This window comes from Aquarana catesbeiana, linkage group LG05 (assembly GCF_042186555.1).
Source record: "Aquarana catesbeiana isolate 2022-GZ linkage group LG05, ASM4218655v1, whole genome shotgun sequence".
NCBI classification, from domain to species: domain Eukaryota; kingdom Metazoa; phylum Chordata; class Amphibia; order Anura; family Ranidae; genus Aquarana; species Aquarana catesbeiana.
Genome location: NC_133328.1, coordinates 184555932 through 184582857, shown reverse-complemented (window position 1 = coordinate 184582857; position 26926 = coordinate 184555932). Strand labels below are relative to the sequence as shown.

General features: G+C 40.1%; 1 protein-coding gene across 2 annotated transcripts in view; it reads right to left on the bottom strand.

Annotated features, from left to right (window-relative positions):
• TGM4 (transglutaminase 4) overlaps positions 1–26926 on the bottom strand; it is a 60089-nt gene that overhangs the window by 4535 nt on the left and 28628 nt on the right. For both annotated transcript variants that reach the window (XM_073630419.1, XM_073630421.1), the window contains exons 6-11: positions 23488–23595; positions 21410–21584; positions 18865–19003; positions 5517–5620; positions 3819–4070; positions 564–860 (exon numbers count right to left, since the gene is read on the bottom strand). In XM_073630419.1, the coding sequence (XP_073486520.1) occupies positions 564–860; positions 3819–4070; positions 5517–5620; positions 18865–19003; positions 21410–21584; positions 23488–23595 (1075 nt within the window). The remainder of the gene's footprint in view (positions 1–563; positions 861–3818; positions 4071–5516; positions 5621–18864; positions 19004–21409; positions 21585–23487; positions 23596–26926) is intronic.

Sequence of the window (26926 nt, the reverse complement as noted above, 5' to 3'; positions counted from 1 at the left end):
CTGGCATTTCTGATGGGCCTGCTGATAGCAAACTAAATATATTTGCATATGTTTTATACTGATATTTAATACATTTTTACGATATAAACATACTTAGTTTTACAAAGAAAATATTGAAAATGTGACAAAAAAGCTCCAGAGCACTACAGGTTATCTAATAACAGAGCGTAGCAGAAGCTCCTATTCTTGAGGCAAGCATGTTTACTTGCTTTACTAAAGAAGAGCTTGTTTGGTCATCATTCCTAGCTATGAGGTACCACTGGTATTGGTCACTCTAATTTATATACAGAGATGTCTAATAAGGGCTTATTAAGTGAGAATAGTTTGACACTCTCTCAAAGATCACATACAACATCATAAAACACATAAAAAAAACACGTAGTAGTAAAAGATGGAAGGGTAGCAGGAAATTGGGGTGCTGAGAGCTCTCATCCTTGAGAACCTGGATCCCTTAGACATCTGCCTATTGTGCCTAAAGCCACATCCAACCCTGATAAAATATATCATAGCAGATAATGTCAAGAATACTTCTGCTAGAGGGTTAAGTTACATATTTACAGTACCTTGCTTCCCTGCCACTTCCACAGTCTGGTTGATAGTTGCCAAGGAGGCAATGACTTTGCCTGTATAGGTTTGAAATTGACTTCCAGCGGTGACAGTGACTGTCTTTGTCTCATCTGATTCATTTTCAACCACAATATTCAGACACAAAGTGTTCCCGGGCAGTAATTCCTTGTCTCCTGTGATCTGTAACTTAATGCCAGCCGGAGGAGGAGGTGGAGGGGCAGCAAACACCATGCAGATGTCTGACTTTAGGTGAGAACAGGCAGTTCCGAATGCTGCCCTCTCTTCTTCAGAACCTGAACAACAAAGAAGATACAATTGGAGACAATGATGTGTACCACGCTTACATGATATAATGCTTTGATAGGGTAATAGAGCTGCTCCTTAACATAATGCCAAACCTATCTAATAAGCTAGATTAGTGGGTGTCTGAAATGGTGGCAAATGGGGACCAAGTAAGCATCCCTGGCAAGAAAAAAACTTGGTTACATTCCTTTACAGAACACTTCTATTTTTTTAGTACTTCACTGTATACAATTATCTTAAGCAAATAATTTTTGTGAATCTGTTGCAAAGTTTCTTATCTGGAGAACCTGCCAGTAACAGCACTTCTTGTTTCAGACCGACAACACTAAGCCTCTGCCTTACAATTAGCAGAAATGTTGTCAGTCTGCCAAGTCCATCAGCAAGCCAGTGAGCTGAATATCAGGTCAATCAGCTGACTCAGCACGTTTTAACAAATTCACAAAAAAAAAAAAAATTCTTTTTACAATTGTATGCAGTGAAACATGATGCCAAACATACTGAAAAAATAGATTTAGGGTTTACATACATTTTAATGAATTAGTACATGAGAACATTAAGAAAATTGCTAGAAAATTTCACAAAATTGTCAAAGCTAGCATCATAATGATTGAACAGGCAACTAATATTTATGGTAACCTCAAAGTATATGTCAGCCCAGGCCCTAACCCTACAAACTTTAAATAGAAATGATTCTGCCCATTAAGTCTTCCAACATAGAGGAAAAGACCCAACATATCCTATAAGAGAATGGTCTTAGAACAGTTTACATCCATATATTATTCAGCAAATGTATAATATCACCACACAAAAAAGCAAATGCTGCTCTAGGTCAGTCCACACTCTAGCCTCAAAGCAGACCCACAAACAGGCTTGTTTATAACCAAAGCTTGTATCCAAAAGGAAGACTACATACCAGTGGATGCTCAAATTTCTGCTTTATTTAGATGTCATCATGTGAAGGAACGACGCTCTGCCCGGCGGCTTAAAGAGGCCACCAGAAAGCACTACAGGTATATATTGAAAACTTAGGTTGGTTGGAACACCTGCACTTGATCTGGATCAGATTGGGCATACGAGTTATTTGCTGTACTATAAAAATGCTGAACATAAATAGGATACTATTTTCTACAATGAATGTATCACCCTTTGGGCAAAGGGTATACCCTTGCTATGCCCCTAGTTATACGGATCATGGAAATTTAAAGTGTATCTTTTAGTTTTGGATAAAGTAAAGGCCAGTTAAAATCTCTCTCAGGTTTTTATTGCTGTCTGTGTCCCCACTGAGGAGATTCAGCCTCTCTATTTGTTCTGAAGACAGTTTTCACTTTGACATAAAGTCTCTGGAACAGTACATGCAAAGAAATCTTCTAATGGGGACACCTTTTATGTTGACAACTACCTGAGAGCTGCCCTCACTTTGGAGAAGTTTCCTCTTACTTTCTGTTTGTCTGGGACAGGAATATAGGGGAAGTTCCCCAATGGGACACATTTATCAAAAAGGTGAACTAAATGAAAGGCTACTGCAGTATAATGTGATGGTAGTTAAATAATACATATTTATAAAGCTCTATAAATCAAAGAAGAATGATGGAAGAGGAAAAAGTGACAGTTGCATTTGGTTCCAGAAGAGAGACAGTACATCCAAATTATTAACAATTGGGAGCTATGAGTAAGTACTATTATTGTTATTGTAAACTTGTGTTGCGCCCTGCTCCTGATGGGCAGGTGCTATTTGTGTAAATTTAAGGTTGTGTGAAGCTGTAGTTTAGCTCAGACTAATTATGGTAAATTTACTGGTTTCTGTATCAGTTCAGCTGGGTTGTGTCAGTTTCCACTTGACCATGGGTGCTGCTGTGGCCACCGGTAAGTGTTGGAAATGCAACAGGCTGGATGCATTGGGTACTCTTTTACTCAGAAACAGCCCGGTGGGAGTGGTTAACTCGCTATGCATTCTGGGTAAGGGTATTTAAGGTACAGGCACCATGTTTTGGGGTCCTTTTTCTTTGCATTGTGGTCCCTGACCTGAAGGCCCTCCTGGCCAAAGGGGGCCGGGGCAGCTCCGCTGCCTCGGGGCGGCTGGCCTGAGGCATTGCTACTACAGAAATAGGCCCAGGAGCTCTGGGGCCTGCTGATCCAAAGGGTGGTCCTGTGCTGTCTTGCCTGCGGGGAGAGGCCATTCGGTTTGAGGAGACCAGGGGAGAACTTCTCTGAAGGTGACCGAGCAAAGCATGCTGGTATCTCAGGAGGAGCCTGGAAACTCAATCGAAGGATGCAACCTAGATCATCTATCTGACAGTATCACCAGGTCGGCTGAAAGAAACTGGTACTGTGCAGTTAAGCTTTAGACTCTAGAAAAAGTTTGGTTACACCGTTCTGTGGCAGAGGACTTGTGTAACGACCGCAATGATTATTCTTTTTTTTCCTTCAAGTCTGTGACAGAGACTGTGTCCGAGCATTGCACTGGCTGCTAGGTCAGTGAGAGGGACCTATCCCGTAAATGCTATATCCAGTTGAGGAACCTGATTGTCCTCTGGATAGAAGAAATACTCTGATCCGCAATGCAAGGTACCTGAATCCCCCCTAACCCTCCATCCCTCTACCTAACATTTAAGAATAAAAGAATTGCAAACATAAAGAAAGGTAATGTTTGGTGCAGACATTATTGAATGTTGTTCTTTTTTATGGGACTCCCCTGTGACGGACACGAGGTAACGGTAAGCCCAATCTAAACCAGCAGCTCCTTTGAGGGTAAGTGCTACACTTGTGTACTTCCCTTAGATGAATGTACCTGAATATAAACTCATTTCATGTTTACTGTGTGTAGAAATTGTTCAATAAACCTTAGAAATGAAGAATTACGGCAGAGCTTCAAGTTGCTCCAATCTGTTTTACTTCTAAGTAAATGACGCAACTGACAACTTACAGCAATAAAGAGTATTTATTCTTACCCTCCCTGTGCTTGTATTGTATTGTAATGTCTTCTTTAAAGTTCTTGTTAACCGCCTTAGTACTGATGAATTTGCCAATACTCCTCGGCTCTTCCTTGATCTTGGTGAATTCCTCCTCATCATCTATCCAGGTCACCAGCCATTGAATCTTATCTGCATTTACTTCAGCAAACAAAAACTTGCCATCAAATGGCAGATACACAACTCCCTCTTTAATGGCTTTCAGAGAACAAGGACCACACTGGAAGACACCTGCAAGACAAATAGAAGTATACAGCATGCATTTTATTAGATGTTAAAAGACAGTGGAAAGGGAGAACAATAAATGTAATAAAGTCTACCTTCTTGTAATATACAGATAGTTATGAAGCTATTTATATATAAAATTAAGTTCACGATATGCTCAATGTCATTTGCTATCTGCAGTGTTGACTTGTTAGCTTATGTGACCTTGTCAGTCTTGGAGCAATAGATGTTCTAAAATATCATTCGTGATCAGAATATTGATTTCTTAGAGAGATAATTTAGCAGCAGCAGTAAAAACTTTGTCTGTGGTCTCAGATTCTCCGTTAGCAGATCTTTAAACTGTCATTATCCATAGCATGACCATTTCGAGCTATTCATCCACCACAATGCAAAGACAAAAACACAAACAATGGGAGGGAGGCTTATTCGGGGTGTGTGACAACAGGGACACCTGAAAGTTGATTAAATCAGGACTTAATTGTTTAATTATTACATAGTTTAAAAGAACTTTAGACAAAACTGTACATAATGTGGAAAAACCTTCTAACCCTCTCTACTAAAGTCTCCATGGATTAGTATTGAAAGTCAATCCCATCACATGGGGATTTATGACCCTGATGATGTCACATATGATGAAACACGTTGGACCAAGGTAATGCACGTGACGTTGCCACGCCTAATTGGATCGGTAATTTTTGTGAAGCATTGTTTGAAACCTTTATCATGCATCTTTGGAATGTTTTGCATACAAAGCATGCATTGTTTTTTATTCATACTTTGAAGTGCAATAAAACCTGTTAGACAGTTTTACACTATGTTGATTCCTCCATTTTAAATTTAAGTGGAATTTCATGCAATTATGGTTGCCATTGATGTTACCATTGATAGGATTCACAAGATTTACTGCTGAACTCCAGCCAAACAATATGAACCAGATCTCTGCTTGATGGGATTGTCAAATTAATGTTGATGTGAATCTGTAGTGGAGTCCTCATGTTCTGGTAAGAGTCCATTACTTGTGGTTGGTGAAGGCTCACGTGGTGATTGTCAAAGTGCATTGAACACTCCCTTTCTGCAAAGTGTCACTGCGGTGTTGTAGAAGACCTAATCTGGACTTTTTTCACCTATATATGCACGTGTTTGTTTCATATTTTATATGTTATATTTCATTTTTTTGTGTCACCTTGTACATTCTTATATTTTAGCGTGGCAATTTACACAATCATCACAGTCCCATCACATGCATGAATAAAATAAAGGCAGTGAAAACAAAGTAAGCAATTTCGGTATAGAAGAGGAACCTGTACAACTGTATAAGACCGAAGATTTAGCTACAGGAGACAAGTCAGAAACAGTTTTTTGCTTCCATCTTGGCTACTCAAAAAATAGATATAAGTTCAGTACGCATGAATATTGTAACAACCATTGCTTGCTTGTCATTTTACACCTTACCCTGACTTTTCTCTTGTGGGGTGGCATCAATTGCCTGCCAGCCATCATATCCATTAGGTAGGTCAGGTCTTTTCATCCACACGTCATTCCACACGTGAAAGTTCCTAAAGTAATATGGAATAAAGTTATGTCCACACCATGAAATAAATAAAGCAACTTAAATGATTTAAAACAATAAACCAATAAACCAGTGTTTGGCGCCTACTCAAAAATCAGACAAACTTAACAAAAACCGTAGTTGCCCCCTTAAGAAGGATAAATTCACTTACAACATATACATAGTAAAAGTATGGCGCTTGTGATATGACTGATTTCTGATTGGGACTCTAAAACAAAGTTAATACTGCAGCTGCAGGAACAGATTCACAGGACTCAATCACTGTGTTTAAAATGTCCGTTCAGTGAAAAATTTATTATTACATGTTATTTTATACATAGATAAGAAAGGGGTGGTGTGAGATGTTATTAAAAAGTAACAAATAGCAATATGTTATTAAAAGCTAACAAATAGAAATATATTATTAAAAACTAGCGAATAGAACAATTGCAAAAGTTAAACCTTGAAAAGGGAGGGGGGAGTAGAGAGCGTTTAGTAGGAGAAGTGTCTGTGTGTTAGGTGAAGGTTACAGAACACATTTCAACAGTAAGAAATAAATGGATTCTCTTGTGCTTAAATGAACAGTACAATGAATGTCCATGTCATTTCCCCCCTTTTGTTTATTTGACACCATTCTTCTCCGCGTTACGTTCAGCCGATTGCTGGTAACTCCTGTTACATTGGCGCAGAGAGACGGCGTCCTGTTCAGCTCTCTCCTAGCTTTCTCACAATAATGGGTTCATCAGGGCTGGTGGTACATTTGTTGGTACAGCGGGTAGTCACACAGAGGCATAGCCTGATGAGGAAGTAAATAACAAACATGAGAAATAGAAACATCACAATGTAAGCGCCTAGTTTCTGTAACCATGTTGCTATGCCATATAAAAAATCACCAAAACCTCCTAAACCCTGAAAGGGGTTCCATCCATCTTTAGCAATATCTCTGGCCTTATTCTGTAGTTCTCTTATCTTAGCAAGATGCCCTTTAATAATGTCCTCATTATCAGAAATGTATATACAACAGTCAGTGTGAAATATCTTACACATCCCACCTTGAGCTGCAGTGAGATAATTTAGCGTTAATCTGTGCTCTAATACTACTTTTTTAAGCTGAGCCATTTCTTCATTTAATAAACCTATATCAGTGGTAGTAAGGTTAATAATCTCATCTACAATTCTAGTGTAATTATTTAGTCTTTTCATTGCTTCAATTCCCCATCCTGTCCAGGAAGGGAACCATGACCATGTCATGTCACCTTCAGTGAACAGCTCTCTTTTGAACACTAAAGGGTATTCTGGACTTTGATCTGGTCGCACTGTATCTTTGCGAACAGCCAAAGCAGGTACTAACTTCCCAATATAACATGTACCTGTAACATTAGTAGGAAGCCAGGCATAAGCTTTATTTCCACATATATAATATAACCCTCTACGTATGGACGGTATGCCTGCTCCTAAAAAACTGGAAGCAATAACATGGAATCTCAGGAAACCGATATTTTCACATATTGGAAACTGTGAGCAATTTGTACTATAAAGGGTTCTATTTAGTTCTGGATCTGGGATATAATAATATTGACCATAGTTTCCTCCATAAACTGTAATTTTTGCTCCAGTGCAATCTGAATTGCCCAACCGTCTACATTTAGTGTTAAACGGGCATGTAATGTTTAAACAAATCTGTGGAGTGTTTATCTGTTTCGAAACCATCAAAGTTACTGATCTGTGCTCATTAGCTGTGGAGACTATGTATAAGCCATTTATTCTGGTCCTGTTTAGATCAGTGAAATTGAGAGGCATTGCTATCATGGGTATTGTTCCTGTTTGGGGATGCAAATGAGAACACACCCAGCAGTTACTAGCGTTGCTATGGGTTGCATACAATTTTAACATTTGGATGAAAGGGTTATTTTTCCATGTCTCAGTTCTCACAAACAACAAAAAGAAAAAAAACATTATCATCTTTTTTTCAAAGGATATCATCACTTCAGGATTTTCTTGCAGTGACTGGCGTGAATCCAGGTGGGTTTTCCTTCCAACTTGACAGCAGAACCGGTTGTCAAAAGCACCAAATGTGGTCCGTCAAATTTTGGTTCTAGTGGCTTTCTGACGTGTCGCTTGACCACCACCCAGTCACCTGGTTGGATTCTGTGAATACCTGAAACAGAATCTGGGTCGGGGATAGATTTATAAACACCTTCATGTATTTTATTCAATGTTCTTTGCAAAATCTGAACATATTCTAACAGATTAGAGTGAGAAGCCTGCAACTGTTGGGGAAAATATAGCCCTGTTTTGGGTGGCCCTCCAAATAAAATCTCATAGGGGGACAGCCCATGTGGTTGTTTAGGGGTAGTTCTTACAGAATATAGGGCTAATGGCAAAGCTTCCACCCATCCTTTTCCTGTATCTGCTTTAATTTTTGCACATCTGTTTTTCAAAATTCCATTAAGTCTCTCAACTTTACCACTACTTTGTGGATGATAAGGTGTATGGAAAGCTTGCTGTATGTGAAGTGCTTCCATTACCTCTTTCATTACTTCCCCAGTAAAATGGGTTCCTCTGTCACTCTCAATAGTTTCAGGAACTCCATATCTACAAACTATTTCATTCAAAATTTTCTTTGCTGTTGTTTTTGCATTTGCTTTGGCTACTGGCCAGCTCTCGGGCCAACCTGAAAACATGTCAACACACACTAAAGCAAACTCATAGGTGCCTATTCTGGGCATCTGAATGTAGTCTATTTGAATTCTTTGGAAAGGGAAATCTGGCTTTGGAGAATGCCTTTGGGGAACATGAACAGGCCTCCCTGCATTGTACAGAGCACAAGTGAGACATGAAGCACAAAACCTGGCTGCAAATGCACTAAATCCAGGTGCTATCCAATAGCAGTCAGTAAGTGCCACCATCGCGCCCTTAGCAAGATGACTGACGCCATGTGCCAGCTGTGCTAAAACTGGGTACAAACTCCTGGGTAGACACCACCTGTTGTCAGCGCTCCACAGGCCCTGCTGATTTTGGGTAGCATTACATTTGATCCACTTATCCTTCTCTTCATCAGGGGCCTGGTTCTGCAACTGAATTAGAGTTTCTACATCCCACTGCTCTTGATGAGGGGAATCTGCCCCCGCTACCTGGGCGACCCCTACAGTGGATGTGACTCCAAATGCCATAAGGGCAGCATCCTTTGCCGCTTGGTCCGCTAAGGCATTTCCTCTGGCTGTCATGTCACTTCCCCTTGCATGCCCTTTTACCTTCAAGATGGCAACTTCTGCTGGTTTCTGAAAGGCCTCAAATAGCCGCTCTATGAGTTTTGCATGTCTCACTGGCTTCCCTGCACTAGTCAGAAAGTGTCGTGCTTTCCAGATAGGCCCAAAATCGTGGGCTATTCCAAATGCATATCTGCTGTCAGTGTAAACATTTCCCCTTTGATTCTCTAGGAGATGACATGCTTTGACTACAGCATACAACTCCGCTTCCTGTGCTGACATCTGGGGTTTCAATGCTTCCTGATGTAAAATGGTGTCTGTAGTGGTTACAGCAAACCCTGTGTGTGGCTGACCATCGTCAGTGTAAAATCTGGAACCATCTACGAATAAGTGTGTGTCACAATCTGATAAGGGCTCATCTTTTGCTGGTGTGACAGAGGCCCTTTCTACCTCCATAAGAGCCATACAATCATGAGAAAAACTCTCAGGTTCTACATCAGTACCATTTGTTGCATCTTCCTCATCAATTATAGGAAGAAGAGTAGCCGGATTTAAAGTAACACATCGTTTGATTGTTAAATTCGATGGAGCAAAAAGAGCAGACTGGTACTTGTCAAATCTACTGGCAGACACATGTCTAGTATTTACTTGATTCATGATTTCCTGTACTGCATGTGGCACATACAGGATCAGAGCAGAATCTAGTACAAGCTCCGTTACTTTGTCTAGCAGCAAAATGCAGGCTGCTATGGCTCGCATACAACTGGGGGAGCCTTTGATGACAGGGTCTAATGAGGCTGATACATACATCACAGGCCTCTGTTTGTCTCCATGTAGCTGGGTGAGTACACCTGCAGCAAATCCATTGACTTCATGACAGAACAACGAGAAAGTCTTAGTATAGTCAGGAAGTCCAATGGCGGGCGCTTCAGACAAAATTTTAATAAGCTCCTTCATCTGCAATTCATTATCCCATGTGAGTTTGAAAGGGTTTCTAGTGGTAGCCTCATATAGAGGAGCCATAAGTTCTGATGCATTTGGAATCCAGTCCCTACAATATCCCACTAACCCCAGGAAGGCACGTAGTTGCCGTACATTTTTTGGCTTTTCAAAGTTTTGTAGAGTTTTAACTCGATCTGGGGTTAGGTGACGGATTCCATGTGAAATGCAGTGACCCAGGAAGATCACTTTCTCTTGGCAGTATTGTAGCTTATCTTTGCTAACTTTGTTGTTACTGTTATAGAGAAACAGGAGAAGGCTTACTGTTTCTCTGCTACAAATGTCCTTTGTATCAGAACAAATAAGCAAATCGTCTATGTACTGAAGCAAAACTGTGTTTGGGTGTGAGGGGGACCATTGGTCCAATACTTGCTTTAACGCAGTATTATATTCAGAGGGGCTACTCACACAGCCTTGGGGCAATCTTGTCCATGCTAACTTTTGGGCATCATGGGTAAATGAAAAAAGGTGCCAGCAATCTGGGTGCAGGGGCACCGAAAAGAAAGCATTTGCAAGATCAATCACTGTAAAGCAGGTGCTGGAGGCAGGTATTCCACTTAGTAAAGTGCGGGGGTTGGGCACGATCGGGGTATCTGCCTCTATTATATTGTTAATGGCTCTCAAATCATGCACCATGCGATATGTCACCTGCCCACCCTTCTTGTCTGGCTTCTTTGCAATTGGGAACAGGGGTGTATTGACCTGGGACTTAATTGGTACAACAACCCCTGCTGCTTTCAGTTGAGTGATTTGATCCTTTATCCCCTCAGTCTGAGCAATACTCAGTGGGTACTGTTTAATCTGTGGGAGATGGGCTCCTGGTTTAATTTTTATCATGACTGGGGTGCAATCCAGCAGACCTACATCATATTTGCTGGTGGCCCATAATTCAGTGGGAATCACTTTCAATTCTGGTGGAAATGGCAGAGTGGAGTCTTGGATTAAAAATACTCCACAGGCAGAATTTAAAACTTCTCCTGATAGACTACTGACCACTTGGACTCCTGTAGGAGTGTAGTCTATGTTTGCTAGAATTTGGTTCAAAATGTCAGCTCCCAAAAGATTGGTAGGAACTGTGTCTGAAACTAACACTTTAGTGACAATTTCTGTTTGCTGTCCTAGCCTAAGTTTAAGTGGCTTGGACTCAACCAAATCAGTAGAGGTCCCGGTTAGGCCAACACCAGAGATAACATTTGTAGATAATAATCCTGGAGGTAAGTCCTCTAGATTAAAAACACTTCGGCTTGCACCAGTATCAATTAAACAGGTTAATTCTGTTTCTCCTCCAGGATAGGGGAGTTCTTGTAAAAATACTTTTACTCTGGCCTCGGGACCATTGTCTCCCCTATTTAACATGATTGATACTGGCATGCCATTTTCCTATGCCTGATCCACTGCTTTTGGCAGAGAACTGGGATCAGCATGAGGGGCCTCTAAGCTCTTTTCTAGTCTACGGTCAGGAAGATGGCAGAATTTGGCTATGTGTCCTTCCCCATCACAATTGTAGCATATAATTGGTCCCCGATTGCCATGATTTCTGAAATTGCCTTTGCCTCTACCTCTTCCTTTTCCTCTCTGCTTCCCCATGTACATTACCTTGGGTTTGCTGTCTTTTTGGTTAATCCTGTTTTCTATGGACAACAGGATAGGCAGGACGTCTCGAATAGACATATTGCCTGCCTCAGGCCTTGCTGTGAACAACTTTTCTTTCAACTGGGGTATTAAACCATCAAGAAACCTTTGTTTCACCAGTTGTGTAGATGGACTTGCAGTTTCTCCCGCCTTCTCTTCCTCTATTTTAATGCCTGCTTCCTCAGCCATCTCACTTAACCGCCTCCAATAAGCCCCTGCTGCTTCCTCTTTCCCTTGCTTAGCATTCATAAATTCAGCATGTCTGGTTTGTCCATATATTTGGGGCAATTTTTCCTTCAATTTCTCACAAACCTCCCGTCCACTAACCATCTTACCTAGATTTTTGACGTCTACACCACATTCTTTAAGTATATAGCCAGACATGTTGCTTCCCACTGCTTTAATAAGAAGCTGATGAATGTCAGTAGCAGAAGCCTCATATGCTTCCTGTGCAGCACTAAGTTTGTTTGCAAACCCAATTGGATTCTTTCTAGGATCTCCCAATCCTTCTAATATGGCTCTCATATCTTGGGGACTAAAAGGTACATGCCATTTAATTTGAGACTTACTGTCAACAGCATCACCTTCAAAAACTAATTGGGTTCTGACAGGATAAACTGCAACAGATTTCTCTATGCCAGGGGCAGAAGGGCTGGCATCTCCCTTCCTTCTCTCTTCATCTTGCTGCCACAATTTGGAAATTATGGTTTGCTCTGGAAGTTCAGACTCTATCTCTCTTTCTCTGGCCAAAGCCTTAAGTTCAGAGAGATCCAGGTTTGCATATGTGCCTTTTGATTTATGCCAATCATCTGTTTCTAGGATACGAGCCAAATCCCTCTTTGTAGGTTGATATGGGGCTGTTAAACCTCTGCTCTCTACTATATTGCATAGCTCATCTTTTGTGTGTTCCATGTAATCTAATTCTTTTGCTTTTGTGCGTGGTCCCCTTAAAGCCAAACTGGCAGCCACATAAGGTGGGGGGTCCTCCTCTACAGAGTCTTCTGGCCAAACGTAGTAAATTTGGGCAGTACTTTTATTAAATATCTCCGTCAAGCCAGTTTGATTCGCTACTTTAGCTTCTGTCTCCCATGTGCAAGCTATTCTCCACGTTCCTTCACTGCACAGTAGTGGGCCATAATCGTGCAGAAAAGTTTGCCATACTTTTAAATCAAAAGTCCCTTCAGATTTTAAAGGTTTAGCTGTTCCCTTTGTCCATTCTACCCATTTATCTAGGGGCTCAGTATAGGCAGAACCGTACCTTCGGTTCATATATTCTCTAGCGCTCATCTTGCGCTGGGCATTTTCTGAAGGCCTCTCTCCCTTCATTCCCTTAATTAATTTAATGCCCATAATGACTGGCCAGTCTTCTCTCTTCTCTACTTGTGCCTATACCCTCTTGCCTCTAAAACAAATAGTACAGCAAATCTGCAGATTTACAAGAATAGTCTCCACTTATCTACGTGGATAGAAGGGGTTTATGACAATAGACAAAACACTCATTAAGAGACCCTCCTCGTCTCTTCTCTTCTCTGTGAGTTTTATCTGACCCTACCATGCGCCTCTGACCCAGGTCGCCCACAAGGAGTCAACGCAGGGAACTGCAGAGGATTTTCCCTATCCACACACAGTCCAACCCGTGAAGGGGGACACAAACACATTCACACACACACGTTACCCAACCAGAAAGGTCCGAGAGTGGTCTGGTTTCCTTGAGAACCGACAGATAGGATACATAGGAAAAGGCAGAAATATAGCAAGCTTAAGGGCAGCTTACCTAGCCGGCATTTGAGGTCTGCGTTTCCCGATGATCCCGATCGAAGCGCGGTTCCTTCTGGAGACTCTGCCAAACTCCTGTTATGACTCGCCAAGACTGATATGACTGATTTCTGATTGGGACTCTAAAACAAAGTTAATACTGCAGCTGCAGGAACAGATTCACAGGACTCAATCACTGTGTTTAAAATGTCCGTTCAGTGAAAAATTTATTATTACATGTTATTTTATACATAGATAAGAAAGGGGTGGTGTGAGATGTTATTAAAAAGTAACAAATAGCAATATGTTATTAAAAGCTAACAAATAGAAATATATTATTAAAAACTAGCGAATAGAACAATTGCAAAAGTTAAACCTTGAAAAGGGAGGGGGGAGTAGAGAGCGTTTAGTAGGAGAAGTGTCTGTGTGTTAGGTGAAGGTTACAGAACACATTTCAACAGTAAGAAATAAATGGATTCTCTTGTGCTTAAATGAACAGTACAATGAATGTCCATGTCACTTGATAGAAGTGACATGTGACAGTACAGTAATAAAAGTATTGTAATAAAAACAAAAAAAATAATCTAAGTAATTATATAGTTACAATACTTTTATATTACATTAAATTACTAATATTATTTTTATTATTTATCATCATTTAGAACCAAGCGCCATACCTTTACTATGTATATGTTAAATTATTTAAACCTTTGTCACAAACATACCCCATAGCAAAGTCCTTACAACATAGGGCTTTATGAGCAATGCCTGTAGAGGGTCCTTGCTGCCAGACAAATATTCTCTTTCACTTTTATTGTGCTAAAAAGTTGAAAAGAAGAAAACTGAAGAGTCCAGGCTTGAACTCCAGGCAAACAACTAAATACACAGCTAAAATGTCTACTGTATATGTTTTTCTGTCTTGAAATTTACACAGCCCTGCCAGACAGCACAGCCAGGTTGGTGACCTGACTTTTCTCTACTGCAGTGAAGCAATACAGTCTGGTCACCACCCAGCACTCAGCATGCAGGTGGACAGGGAAGGAATAGAATCAGACTGATCAGGTCATCATATCTGCCAGCATAGTCTTTGTCAACACATATACATGCATCACATTTTATTTGCCCCTAGTGCTGTCTCACCTTCCCCAGTTTGAGCTCTGATGTACACTGGATTGCAGGAAAAACACTAGGTTACATTGGGGTACTAGATACATTTTAAAATACTCTAAATGATTTTACATGAATAAATGCCTCCAATTACTGTTTCTTTTATATCTGCTAGTAATTTAGCTTCAAGGTAAGAAGGATAAAATCTCCCCCAGATCTTTTTTAACATCAGGCCCATTCTGACTATCTTGTGGCACAAACTGTATTTTTGTAATCATCCACATGGAGCAGCTTTTTCTCACTGGCCTTATCATTAGAAAGATGTTATAAGTTCTGCTAAGGCTTCTTCCACACTGGCGGCAGTGCTTACCACAATAGATCGCTTTTCAGAGGGCAGTATAGTAGTGGTTGGCAAGCATTCAGGAGGTGATCCTGCTGCCTCCTGAAAGTGTGCCTTTCTTTCAACCCAAAGGGGGTCTTCGTAGTAATAAAAAAAATTCACACTGCAACCGCAAGCCAAGAATTTGGCTCATGGCTGCAGTACAATCCAATTGAACTTAATGGGCAAGTTTTACAAATGGTGCCTCCTGTGATAACCTTCAGCCCAAGTTAAAAATGCACTGGCCCTGAAGCAAAAGATTCTTGGCTATGGCATGCTCTAATGTTAGCATTTGGGTGGGCAGCTGTGGGCTGTAAAACAGCTCATCCGCCTTTATTTTACTGCCCCCCAGCATGCCCGTGTGAAAGAGCCCTAAGTAAATCAGTACCAAGTACAGTGGGGCAAAAAAGTATTTAGTCAGCCACCAATTGTGCAAGTTCTCCCACTTAAAAAGATGAGAGAGGCCTGTAATTGTCATCATAAGGTATACCTCAACTATGAGAGACAAAATATGGAAACAAATCCAGACAATCACATTGTCTGATTTTTGAAAGAATTTATTTGCAAATTATGGTGGAAAATAAGTATTTGGTCACCTACAAACAAGAAAGATTTCTGGCTCTCACAGACCTGTATCTTCTTCTTTAAGAGGCTCCTCTGTCCTCCACTCATTACCTGTATTAATGGCACCTGTTTGAACTTGTTATCAGTATAAAAGAACCTTTCCACAACCTCAAACCGTCACACTCCAAACTCCACTATGGTGAAGACCAAAGAGCTGTCGAAGGACACCAGAAAGAAAATTGTAGACCTGCACGAGGCTGGGAAGACTGAATCTGCAATAAGCAAGCAGCTTGGTGTGAAGAAATCAACTGTGGGAGCAATAATTAGAAAATGGAAGACATACAAGATCACTGATAATCTCCCTTGATCTGGGGCTCCAGGCAAGATCTCACCCCGTGGGGTCAAAATGATCACAAGAACAGTGAGCAAAAATCCCAGAACCACAAAGGGGACCTAGTGAATAACCTGCAGAGAGCTGGGACCAACGTAACAAAGGCTACCATCAGTAACACACTACGCCGCCAGGGACTCAAATCCTGCAGTGCCAGACGTGTCCCCCTTGCTTAAGCCAGTACATGTCCGGGCTCGTCTGAGGTTTACTAGAGAGCATTTGGATGATCCAGAAGAGGATTGGGAGAATATCATAGGGTCAGATGAAACCAAAGTAGAACTGTTTGGTAGAAACACAACTCGTCGTGTTTGGAGGAGAGAGAATGCTGAGTTGCAACCAAAGAACACCATACCTACTGTGAAGCATGGGGGTGGCAACATCATGCTTTGGGGCTGTTTCTCTGCAAAGGGAACAGGACGACTGATCCGTGTACATGAAAGAATGAATGGGGCCATATATCCTGAGATTTTGAGTGCAAACCTCCTCACATCAGCAAGGGCATTGAAGATGAAACATGGCTGGGTCATTCAGCATGACAATGATCCCAAACACACCGCCTGGGCAACGAAGGAGTGGCTTCGTAAGAAACATTTCAAGGTCCTGGAGTGGCCTAGCCAGTCTCCAGATCTCAGCCCCATAGAAAACCTTTGGAGGGAGTTGAAAGTCCGTGTTGCCCAGTGACAGCCCCAAAACATCAGTGCTCTAGAGGAGATCTGCATGGAGGAATGGGCCAACATACCAGCAACAGTGTGTGACAAACTTGTAAAGACTTACAAAAAACATTTGACCTCTGTCATTGCCAACAAAGGATACATAACAAAGTATTGAGATGAACTTTTGATATTGACCAAATACTTATTTTTCCACCATAATTTGCAAATAAATTCTTTCAAAAATCAGACAATGTGATTGTCTGGATTTGTTTCCACATTTTGTCTCTCATGGTTGAGGTATACCTATGATGACAGTTACAGGCCTCTCTCATCTTTTTAAGTGGGAGAACTTTTTTGGGAAGAAGTTTTTTGCTCCAACGCAGTGCTAGTTATAAGGATGTGCTTTTTATTTTGTTTTATTTTTTTTTACTACAAAATTGTTTGCATTATCAAAACAGTAGTACATCACAAGTTAGTTAAAATATATATATACTCCAAAGAGATGCTGGTAGGTTAATTGGATCCTGTCTAAATTGTCCCTAGTATGTATGAATGTGAGTTAGGGACCTTAGATTGTAAGCTCCTTGAGGGTAGGGACTGATGTGAATGTACAATGTATATGTAAAGCACTGCGTAAATTGATGGTGCTATATATAAGTACCTGAAATAAATAACAATAAATTTTATATATATATATATATATATATATATATATAGTGGGCAAAATAATTATTTGATCTCCTGCAGATTTTGCAAGTTTGCCCACTTACAAAGAAATGAAAGGTCTATAATTATTATCATAGGTGTATCTTAAATGATAGAGACAGACTATCAACCAAATATCCTGAAAAAGCAGAGGATACAAATGTTATAAATTGAGCTGCAGTTCAGTGAGTAAAATAAGTATTTAATCCCCAAGCAAAACATGACTTAGTACTTGGCAGAAAAACCCTTGTTGGCAAGCACAGAGGTAAGATGTTTCTTGTAGTTGGTTACCAGGTTTACACACAACTCTGGTGGGATTTTGGTCCACTCTTCTTTGCAGATCTTCTCTAAATCCTTAAGGTTTCTTGGCTGTCTCTTGGCAACTCTCAGTTTCAGCTCTCTCCATACAGTTTCTGGAGATTGGCTAGGCCACTCCATGAGCTTAATGTGCTTCTTCTTGAGCCACTTCTTTGTTGCCTTGGCGGTATGTTTTTGGGTCATTGTCATGCTGGAAGACCCATCCATGACCCATCTTCAGTGTTCTGGCTGAGGGAAGAAGGTTCTCATCCAAGATTTTACAATACATGGTCCCGTTCATTGGCCCCTCAATGAGGCAAAGTTGGCCATTACCTTTAGCAGAGAAACAGCCCTAAAGCATAATGTTTACACATCCGTGCTTGACTGTAGTGATGGTGTTCTTAGGGTCATAGTCAACAATTTTCTTCCTCCAAACATGGCTAGTCCAGTTAATGCCAAATAGCTCAATTTTGGTCTCATCTGACCAAAGCACTTTCTCCCAATCCTTCTCTGAATCATTTAGATGTTCACTGGCAAACTTCAAACTGGCCTTGAGGAGGGGGACCTTGCGGGTGCTGTGGGATTTCAAATAATAGCAGCGTATTGTGTTACCAATAGTTTGTGTGGTCACAACAGCCTTGAGATCATTCACAAGCTCCTCCCATGTAGTTCTGGTCTGATCCCTCACTTTTCTCATGATCATCCTTACCCCATGAGGTGAAATCTTGCACGGAGCTCCAGATCGAGGGCAATTGATGATTATTTTTTTATTTCTTCCATTTGCGAATAATTACTTGAACGTTTTTCTCCTTACCAAGCTTCTTGCTGATGGTCTTGTCGTATTGTGTTACCAATAGTTTGTGTGGTCACAACTGCCTTGAGATCATTCACAAGCTCCTCCCATGTAGTTCTGGACTGATCCTTCACTTTTCTCATGATCATCCTTACCCCATGAGGTGAAATCTTGCATGGAGCTCCAGACCAAGGGCGATTGATAGTTATTTTGTATTTCTTCCATTTGCGAATAATCTCTCGAACATTTGGCTCCTTACCAAGCTTCTTGCTGATGGTCTTGTAGCCCATTCCAGCCTTGTGTAGGTCTACAATCTTGTCCCTGACATCCTTTGACAGCTCTTTGGTCTTGCCCATATTGGTGGGTTTGAATGAAAGGCAGAGGTTCTGTGGACTGGTGTCTTTTATACACATAAGTTGTCGTTAGGTGCATCTTCTTAAATTGGCAGGACTAATCTGTATACCACATGAGCAATTACTGTAGCCAGTGTGTGGGAGACAAAATTATTGCTGGTTGGTAGGGATTAAATACTTATTTTACTTACTGAACTACAACTCAATTTATAACATTTGAATCACGTGTTTTTTTCTGGATTTTTGGTTGATATTCTGTTCTATATCATTTAATATACACCTATGATAAAAATTACAAACCCTTCATTTCTTTGTAAGTGGTCAAACTTACAAAATCCCCACTGTATGTAATAAAAAACGCAGGCTCATTTAGGACCTGTTTTGGTTAATATTCTATGGGAAGAAGCCACCTACCATACAGAATCACTTGAAATATCATCTATTGTTTCTCCTTGTTCATTCTGGTAATAATCAATTTTCAGATTCTCTTCAGTGTCATGAGCTGAGTTAAAATTAGTGACACTTCTCGCTGGGATTCCTAAGCTTCGCATAACTAGAGAAGGGAGCAAAATTTTAGTAAAGATGTGAAATGTAATTGTAAAGACCATACACACTCATTTATATTTTCATTGAACTGTGATCTGTTAGAGCAAGGTTTGTCAACCAGGGTTCCTTCAGAGGTTGCAAGGGGTTCCTCAGGCAAAAGGCTATTTCTGCCTCTCAGATGAGTAACCACTGACACTAATAACTTTTTTAGCTAACTGTAAGTGGGGAATTCATCCCAACGACCACAAATGTAAGGTGCATTCTTCCCAATGACCATCAGACTAATTTATTGTGAGCTGTAAACATAATAATTATTAGCAGGGTTCCCAGAAGCCCAAAAATTATTTTAAGGGTTCTTTCATTTTAAAAAGATTGAGAAAGGCTGTGTTAGAGCAAAAACATCTACCAACAACTGTGTACAGTTATGCCTAGTACACACAACGAGAAAATCGGACAAACAATATTGCTTCCGGATCGATCGTACGATAATCTGATTGTTAGTACACATCTTTCGAGAGCCGATGATGACAGTTAATGCGAAATTATCCGAAGGGACAAAAATGAAAATTTTTCTCATACGATAACAGAACAAACAATGTTCGTTTAATATGTATAGTGTTCGTCTGTAAAAAAAAGGAGTGAACAAGACTGCGCATGCTCAGAAATGAAAGAATACATTGCAATACAATACAATTCATTACATCATCATGGGAAGTTGTACTCTGTCTTACGAGAATGTTTGTAAGCTGAACCTGGCGAGATATGAACCGTCTATGGCTGGCTTAAGTCTTTTGTATGGTTACATGCTTATACACAGGGCAATGATAACCTCAAATAAGGCTCCTTCCTATTTTGCTTTTATAAAGAAACCTTTCTAGTGATCAACTGGCAACTGACTGGCTACAGAATGAAAAACGGAGCCACACAATCTTCACACATGTATCTATTTTGTCCTGAAATTTTTTGAAGCACCAAAAGACAAGGCTCTTCACATTTAGATATAACTGCTTATGGCAATGTGACCATATGTGTTAAACATTACTTTCTCATAACACATAGGGTGGACCCAATACATGAGGTCTAGATCACACCATGTCCATTGAGCTTGAGTTTTATGCACACCACCACACATCTATGGTGTGTACATGGCACATAGTAAACAATTGTTCACACTATAGATGTGTGGTGGTGTGCATAAAACTCAAGCTCAATGGACATGGTGTGATCTAGACCTCATGTATTGGGTCCACCCTATGTGTTATGAGAAAGTAATGTTTAACACATATGGTCACATTGCCATAAGCACTTATATCTAAATGTGAAGAAGCACTTATATCTAAACGTGGTGGTGTATAGAAAAACCACAGTTCAATAGACATGGTGTGAACAGGCCTGAGGCTGAATTGGCTGAGGAATAATCACTTAAGCAGGACATACACTAGTAGAATTTAATTGAGTTTTTATTTTAAGAATGTTTGTTTGATTTTCTAATGGTTAGTGGAGTCAAAACTATGTTAATTTTTAATCTACGATGGGATGGAGAATTTTTCTCAATTTATTAAATTCTATCAATATATGTGGTTTTCGTTCAGGAAAGTACATTTTTCCAAAATGTAATATTAAAAGCAAATTACATTTTGAAGTACTTTTGAATGACATTTGTCAAGTCATCGAATGTACAGAGAATTAATGTTTATATGGTCAGTTTTAGCTTCTTACTTGTAAAAATACAAACTAAAGCTGTCCACTATGTTCAGTGAATTCCTTTGTACCTCTACTGAATGATATGTTATGGCTTATACAGTAATGTGTTCTAAGATCTAGATTTTTTTTATGCAATCTATTACATAATGTTCTGTCAGACATGTTCTTTTTCTCAAAGAAATATTTTAAACTATTGTCCACACAAACCAGGAAGAACATTATATATATACATTCTCATAATTATGCCATTTTTTAAATGATCTGTTCACTGAAAAGTTTTTGGTAGATTCTTGTGCATTAAACCACCACCTGACCGGTCTTAATATGCTTCAGGATCTGTATTAATGAGACCTTTGTGTTGAGTAAATGGGTCTGCACACCTGCTGTGATCATTATGAGGAACTGCCATTTTCCCTGCTGGGTTTCATATTCCTATTAAATTATGAAACATGCCATAGAAGGAATCAGAACAAAAAAGGTCAGCAGGAACAACCCAAATCCTCAGATAAACAAGGATATAGTTAGTAATGACAGCAGTGAGATCTGGCTGTTGAAGTATTCAAAATAAATAAGACGTCAGAAGGTAACTCGCTGTAACCTAAATATCACTTTTGGGGGCACCAACAATTTAGCTATGGAAATGAATATTAGAACCTTTTGGACCAAAAAAAATAATATTTAGAATTGGAAGATTGTTTTTGTTACCTACCTGTTGTTAAAACTCCAGAAAATACCCAGCATTGTCCAAAATAAACAGGCCTTTTGGTTTTGTAGTACTGCTGTAGGATGGCGCTACTTCCTGTCCAGGCAGTGGGGGAAACACCTCCTGAATAGTTCCCTGACCAATTACCTGTCAGCACTCCATTATCGTCATTGGAATTCACCTTTAGGGAAAATATATATTTTTATTACTAATGAAATTTTGAATCAGTAATCAATTTCATCCTATAAGGCAGTGTAAAGAATAAGGCAGTCTTGAAAGCACACAGGCAATCATAGGCAGGCAAATCAGTACCAATAAAGGTAGTGCACTATCAAAAGAAATAAGTCAGGTTACTGTAGTGAGATGACTAAGGTATTCTAATTGGATGTGGACTGAGCTTTATACTTTATGGGGTTGATTTACTAAAGGCATGTAGGCAGTTGTACTTTGCAAGTCAATTTTCCCCAGAGCTTGTGAGCAAATTTCACATTGCAAAGAATACCCAAATACATGCAAGGAAAATTTAAAAAACAAACATTTTTTTCTTGCACATGATTGGACAATAGAAGTCAGCAGAGCTTCACTTTCATTCAATAAACTCTGATGAACCACGGCACTACCTGCCTGGAGTTGCATGTTCCCCCTGTGCCTGCGTGGGTTTCCCCGGGTACTCCGGTTTTCTCCCAAGCTCCAAAGACATGCCAGTAGGTTAATTGGCTTTTGTCTAAATTGTCTAATTGTCTAAATTGACCCTAGTATGTGTATGTATGAAAGTGAGTTGCGGATCTTAGATTGTAAGCTCTTTGAGGACAGGGACTGAATGTACAATATATATGTGAAGCACTGCGTGAATTATTGGCACTATATAAATACCTGTAATAAATGAATAAATAAATAAACGAAAACTCCCTTGTAAAGTACAACTTCCCTTGCAAAATGTACAGCCTGTTTGCCTTTAGTAAATTATTCCCATTATACCCCGTTATTACCAATGTTTTCTTTTTTCTTAAATCCGTCTTTTTTGTCACTAAAGTCGCTCTGCTCTTAACAATCACATTACTCCCATTTTCTATGGAAATTAGACCAAGACTCATTTATAAAGTGGCAAAAATGTAATGCTTTCCTTCTTGAGGAAATGCTTTTTCCTTCTCAGTGTATTTTCTAGTTTCCTTTAACATCTCTGTAGTTAAACAGAAATTGTAAACATGCAGGGCAAAAAAACATGTTCATTTTATAGCCTTCTTCCACATCACTATATCATACCTCCCAACTTTCTGGAATGGGAATGAGGGACACCTATTAGAAAAAGTATGCAGGCAGAGGACGCACCACCTGCCACGCCCCCTTAAAAGAGAATTGTACAAAAAAAAATTATTGGTTAAACCCACATGCGCTTTTTTACCACTACTATTCCTTTATATTGGCTTTATATCGCCTTTATATGCGCATCTTAAACCTATAGCGATGTGGCAACTTCCACACCGCTGTTCTATCATCTCCTTAGGATAATCTTATCCATATTATTCATAAGATTACCATTTTTTTCAACAATACACACACGGTCCAATTTCCCTACCGGCTTAGCCCAATCGGACCTGACATCCACGGGAAATCAGTACCAGGTGGTCCTATAATGGGTGTATGGCTGTGCAGTGGTGCGGTTTAGTGGTTCACTTTCTTTTATCAGACCAGATGAAATCAGTAATGCATGTAGTGCCCTGATGAAGCGATAAGCGAAACATGTTGGCTGCTCCTGCATACTTAGGCAAATTGATTTCATATAATAAGTTGTAATCTATGTATTTTGATTGTCATTAGACTGTACTGTCTTTTATTTGTTTGTCTCAATAAAATTTATATTTTTATAATAACCATTGTCGGTATTGCTCACCTCTAAATAGATACATTATCTCCCTTTAAAATCCCACTATCTCTTTGAGAGAGCCATGTCTCCCTTTTTAGAATCTTCTTACTAATACTAGGGACTGGGAGTAATGTTCTGTTTCTGGAAATTGTCCAACTATATATGTATATGCTTTAATAGATGAAGTTATATGATCCATCATATGTGGCATAAAACTTACTAAAGCAGAGAATTTTCTTGACAGAACGACCGGGTCCTTTTTTGCTGAAGCTTTGAGATCACTTTTCTCAAGAAGATACATGCAACAGTCCAGTACATCAACTTCATGCTGGAAATAAAGACAAATACTATTAGCCACGGTATTAACTAATAATCTCATTTTAATATTGTGGACGCAGTTCTAATTTTATCTTCATCCTTTCAAATATCCAATTTAGCCTTATATAGAAATCATATTACAGCCTTGGCTGAAGCTTGCACTTGTGCATTCTCTGAAAATCGATTTGTGATGGATCGCTTTTCAGAGTGTGGTTAAGTGGCTGCTGTCAGGGGTTCTGTTTAGGAGGGTGCCTCAAATGCCTGTTTTTTCTGCAGGCCCCCCTCCTCTCGACCTAATAAAAAAGTTGTACAAGCTAGGACTTAACCCTTGGGTGGCTCAGTGGATAAGCAGTTGGCTAAAGTATAGACAACAGAATGGGGTTCATTTGGAACGGAGACCAGCCACTAGTGTTGTACCACAAGGCTCTGTATTAGGTCTTGCTCTGTTTAACCACTTGACCACCGGAAGGTTTTACCCCCTTTATGACCAGAGTATGTTTTGCTATTTAGCACTGCGCTACTTTAGCTGGCAATTGCTGGGCATTCAACACTGTACTTAAATTAAATTTTTATCATTTTTTTTCCCACAAATAAAGCCTTCTTTTGGTGGTATTTGATCACCACTGGGTTTTTTTTATTTTTTAATATATAAAGTCAAAAATAAAACATTTTGAAAAAAAAAACAATATTTTCTACTTTCAGTTATAAAACATATCCAATAAAAAAAAAATCTTTACACATTTAGGTCAAAATGCATTCTGCATTTTGGCAAAAAAAAATTTGCATATTAATTGGTTTGTGCAAAAGTTATAAGATCTACAAACTATGGTATATAAAGCTATAAATGCTATACTGTAGCGACTTATAGTGTATCTGTGATAGCGTGGAGGGCAATCTGGCGCTAACAGATCCTGGCTGGGAGGATCACTAACTAACTGACACTGATGTCGATAGTGACACTAATACAGTGATCAGTGATAAACTGTACATTGGGCAGTGTAGTAATGACACTGACTGGGAAGGGGTAAACATCAAGGGGTAATCAAGGGGTTAACTGTGTGCCTAACAAGTGTAATGTGCGTAATATGTGCTGCTTTTCAGGGAGAAGAAACAGTCAGACTGCTGTTCTCTGTACATAGAGGTCTGTGTGTTTATAAACACACAGAACTCTGTGTGTGATTGGACACCATCGATCAGCAGGTTTCAGATGTGAAATCATTGCCTAAAATCTGCTGGCAAACTCGTGCTACATGTACATTGGCGAGCCTACACCTGCCGTCCACTCAGTGTATTTACTATCAGTGATCAGCAAGAGGTAATTCTGTTTGCTGATGATACAAAGGTGTGCAATAGGGTTGACATCTCTGGAGGTGTCTGTAATATGGAATATGATTTGGCGTTGCTGGAAGATTGGTCAAAGCAATGGAAACTGCAGTTCAATGTTTCTGCATGTAGAATAATGCCCATAGGGGGGAAGGAACTGAGGGATAAAACAAAACTGGAGATACCTCAATAACTTAATATGTACAGTCTGGAGGAAAGAAGGGAAAGGGGAGACATGATTAAAACCTTAAACCGGTTGTAAAGGTTCAGGTTTTTTTTTAAAACAAACATGTTATACTTACCTCCGCTGTGCAATTGAATATGTACAGAGTGCATCTCCTCTTCTGGGGTCCCTCCGTGGTGCTCCTGGCTTCTCCTCTTCTCGAGTGTCCCGTCGGAGAAGTGCTCTCCTACTGGACACCGTGTGGGCGCGCTCTTGTGTCCTGCTGCTGAGTCCATTGGCACAGACAGCAGAACTCGGCTTCGCCACCCGGCGCCCATGTCATTGGATTTGATTGACAGCAGCGGGAGCCAATGGCTGCGCTGCTATCAATCTATCCAATCAGGACACAAGACACCGGCCGCAGCTGGTGTGCTCATTCCCATCGTGGGAATTACGGGGCTCAGGTAAGTATAAGGGGGGGCTCGGGGGCACTCCTGCAGTAAAGAAGGTTTTTCACCTTAATGCATCGAATGCATTAAGGTGAAAAATGGCGAGGGTTTACAACCTCTTTGAGGCTGGGTTCACACCATTGCGATTTGGATGCAAATTGGGACCTCCGCATCCAATTCGCATCCAAAATAGCAGGAGATTTTGACCGGCTCTCTATGGAACCGGTTCACATATCTCCGCAGTGGGTCTTGTGCATCTTTTGGTCTGTTTCAGGTGCGAATTCAGCCCAAAATTTGGTCTGAAATCGGACCTGAAACAGTGAACCAGTACGCACTGGACCCCTGCTGCGAGCCGCATGCAACTCATATGTGAACCCGGCCTTAAATACATTAAGGGAACTTTACACGGTAGGGAGGAGGCCTTTCGTGAGACGTGGCGTCCCTGGCAACACTTCATTTACTCTGAGGATTACCTCCGTGAGGTGGCACTGACTGAATGACCCCCGGTGGGGGGCGCCGCCTGAACGGGGGACCCGGCCACCGTCCTCAGCCTCCATCTGTATCTCCTCCTTCTTCCCCTTTCCTCTCCACCCTTGCTTCTCCCTTATATGCACCACCTCTATTCCCCACTTGTTCCTACCCTCTACTCCCTTTTTCCTCTTTTGTTACTTTACCCCATTTTGCATCTTTTTCCAGTGATGGGAAGGTCTACTCAGATATGTTGCATATCATGGTGTGCATTGCACTTTGGCAGTATCCCATGGCTAAACTCTGTTGACTTTATAGGAAGTTCTCACCCCTGGTGTGAGGAGAGTTTTTCCTTCATCATTTGGACATGAATGGTGCACGATTTAACTGGTAATCAGGGTTACGCTTAGGAAACCTCCCCGGTTTTATAGTCGATCAGTTACCTAGTATGACCCTTTTCTTTTGTTTTTTTTCTGTTTCATATATGCTCCATAGATCGTGCAATCAGGAGAAATGTTACTATATAGTATCGAAATAACCAATTACTCTGTTAATGACTTATCTCCACTATGGTTTTTACTGTAAACCCATAAGCTGTATGATATCTTACATTTTGTCTACTGAACTGTAACATTTATTTTTGGAAAATAAAGGAATTACAAAGAAAAAAAAAATACATTAAGGGAGGTAAATAAGGTTCAGAAGAGGAGTATTTTCAATATGAAGCCAAGATCAAGAACACAGAGACATGACTTTAAATTAGCAATTCAAAACTGATCTTAGAAAGTATTATTTTACCCAAAAGAGTAGTTGGTGGTTGGTACAGACTTCCGGCAAAAGTAGTGCATCAGTCAACAGTAAATGAATTCAAACATACTTGGGACAAACATAGATCTATACTCAGGCAAAAAAAATCCCAAAAACAAAACAAAAATGAA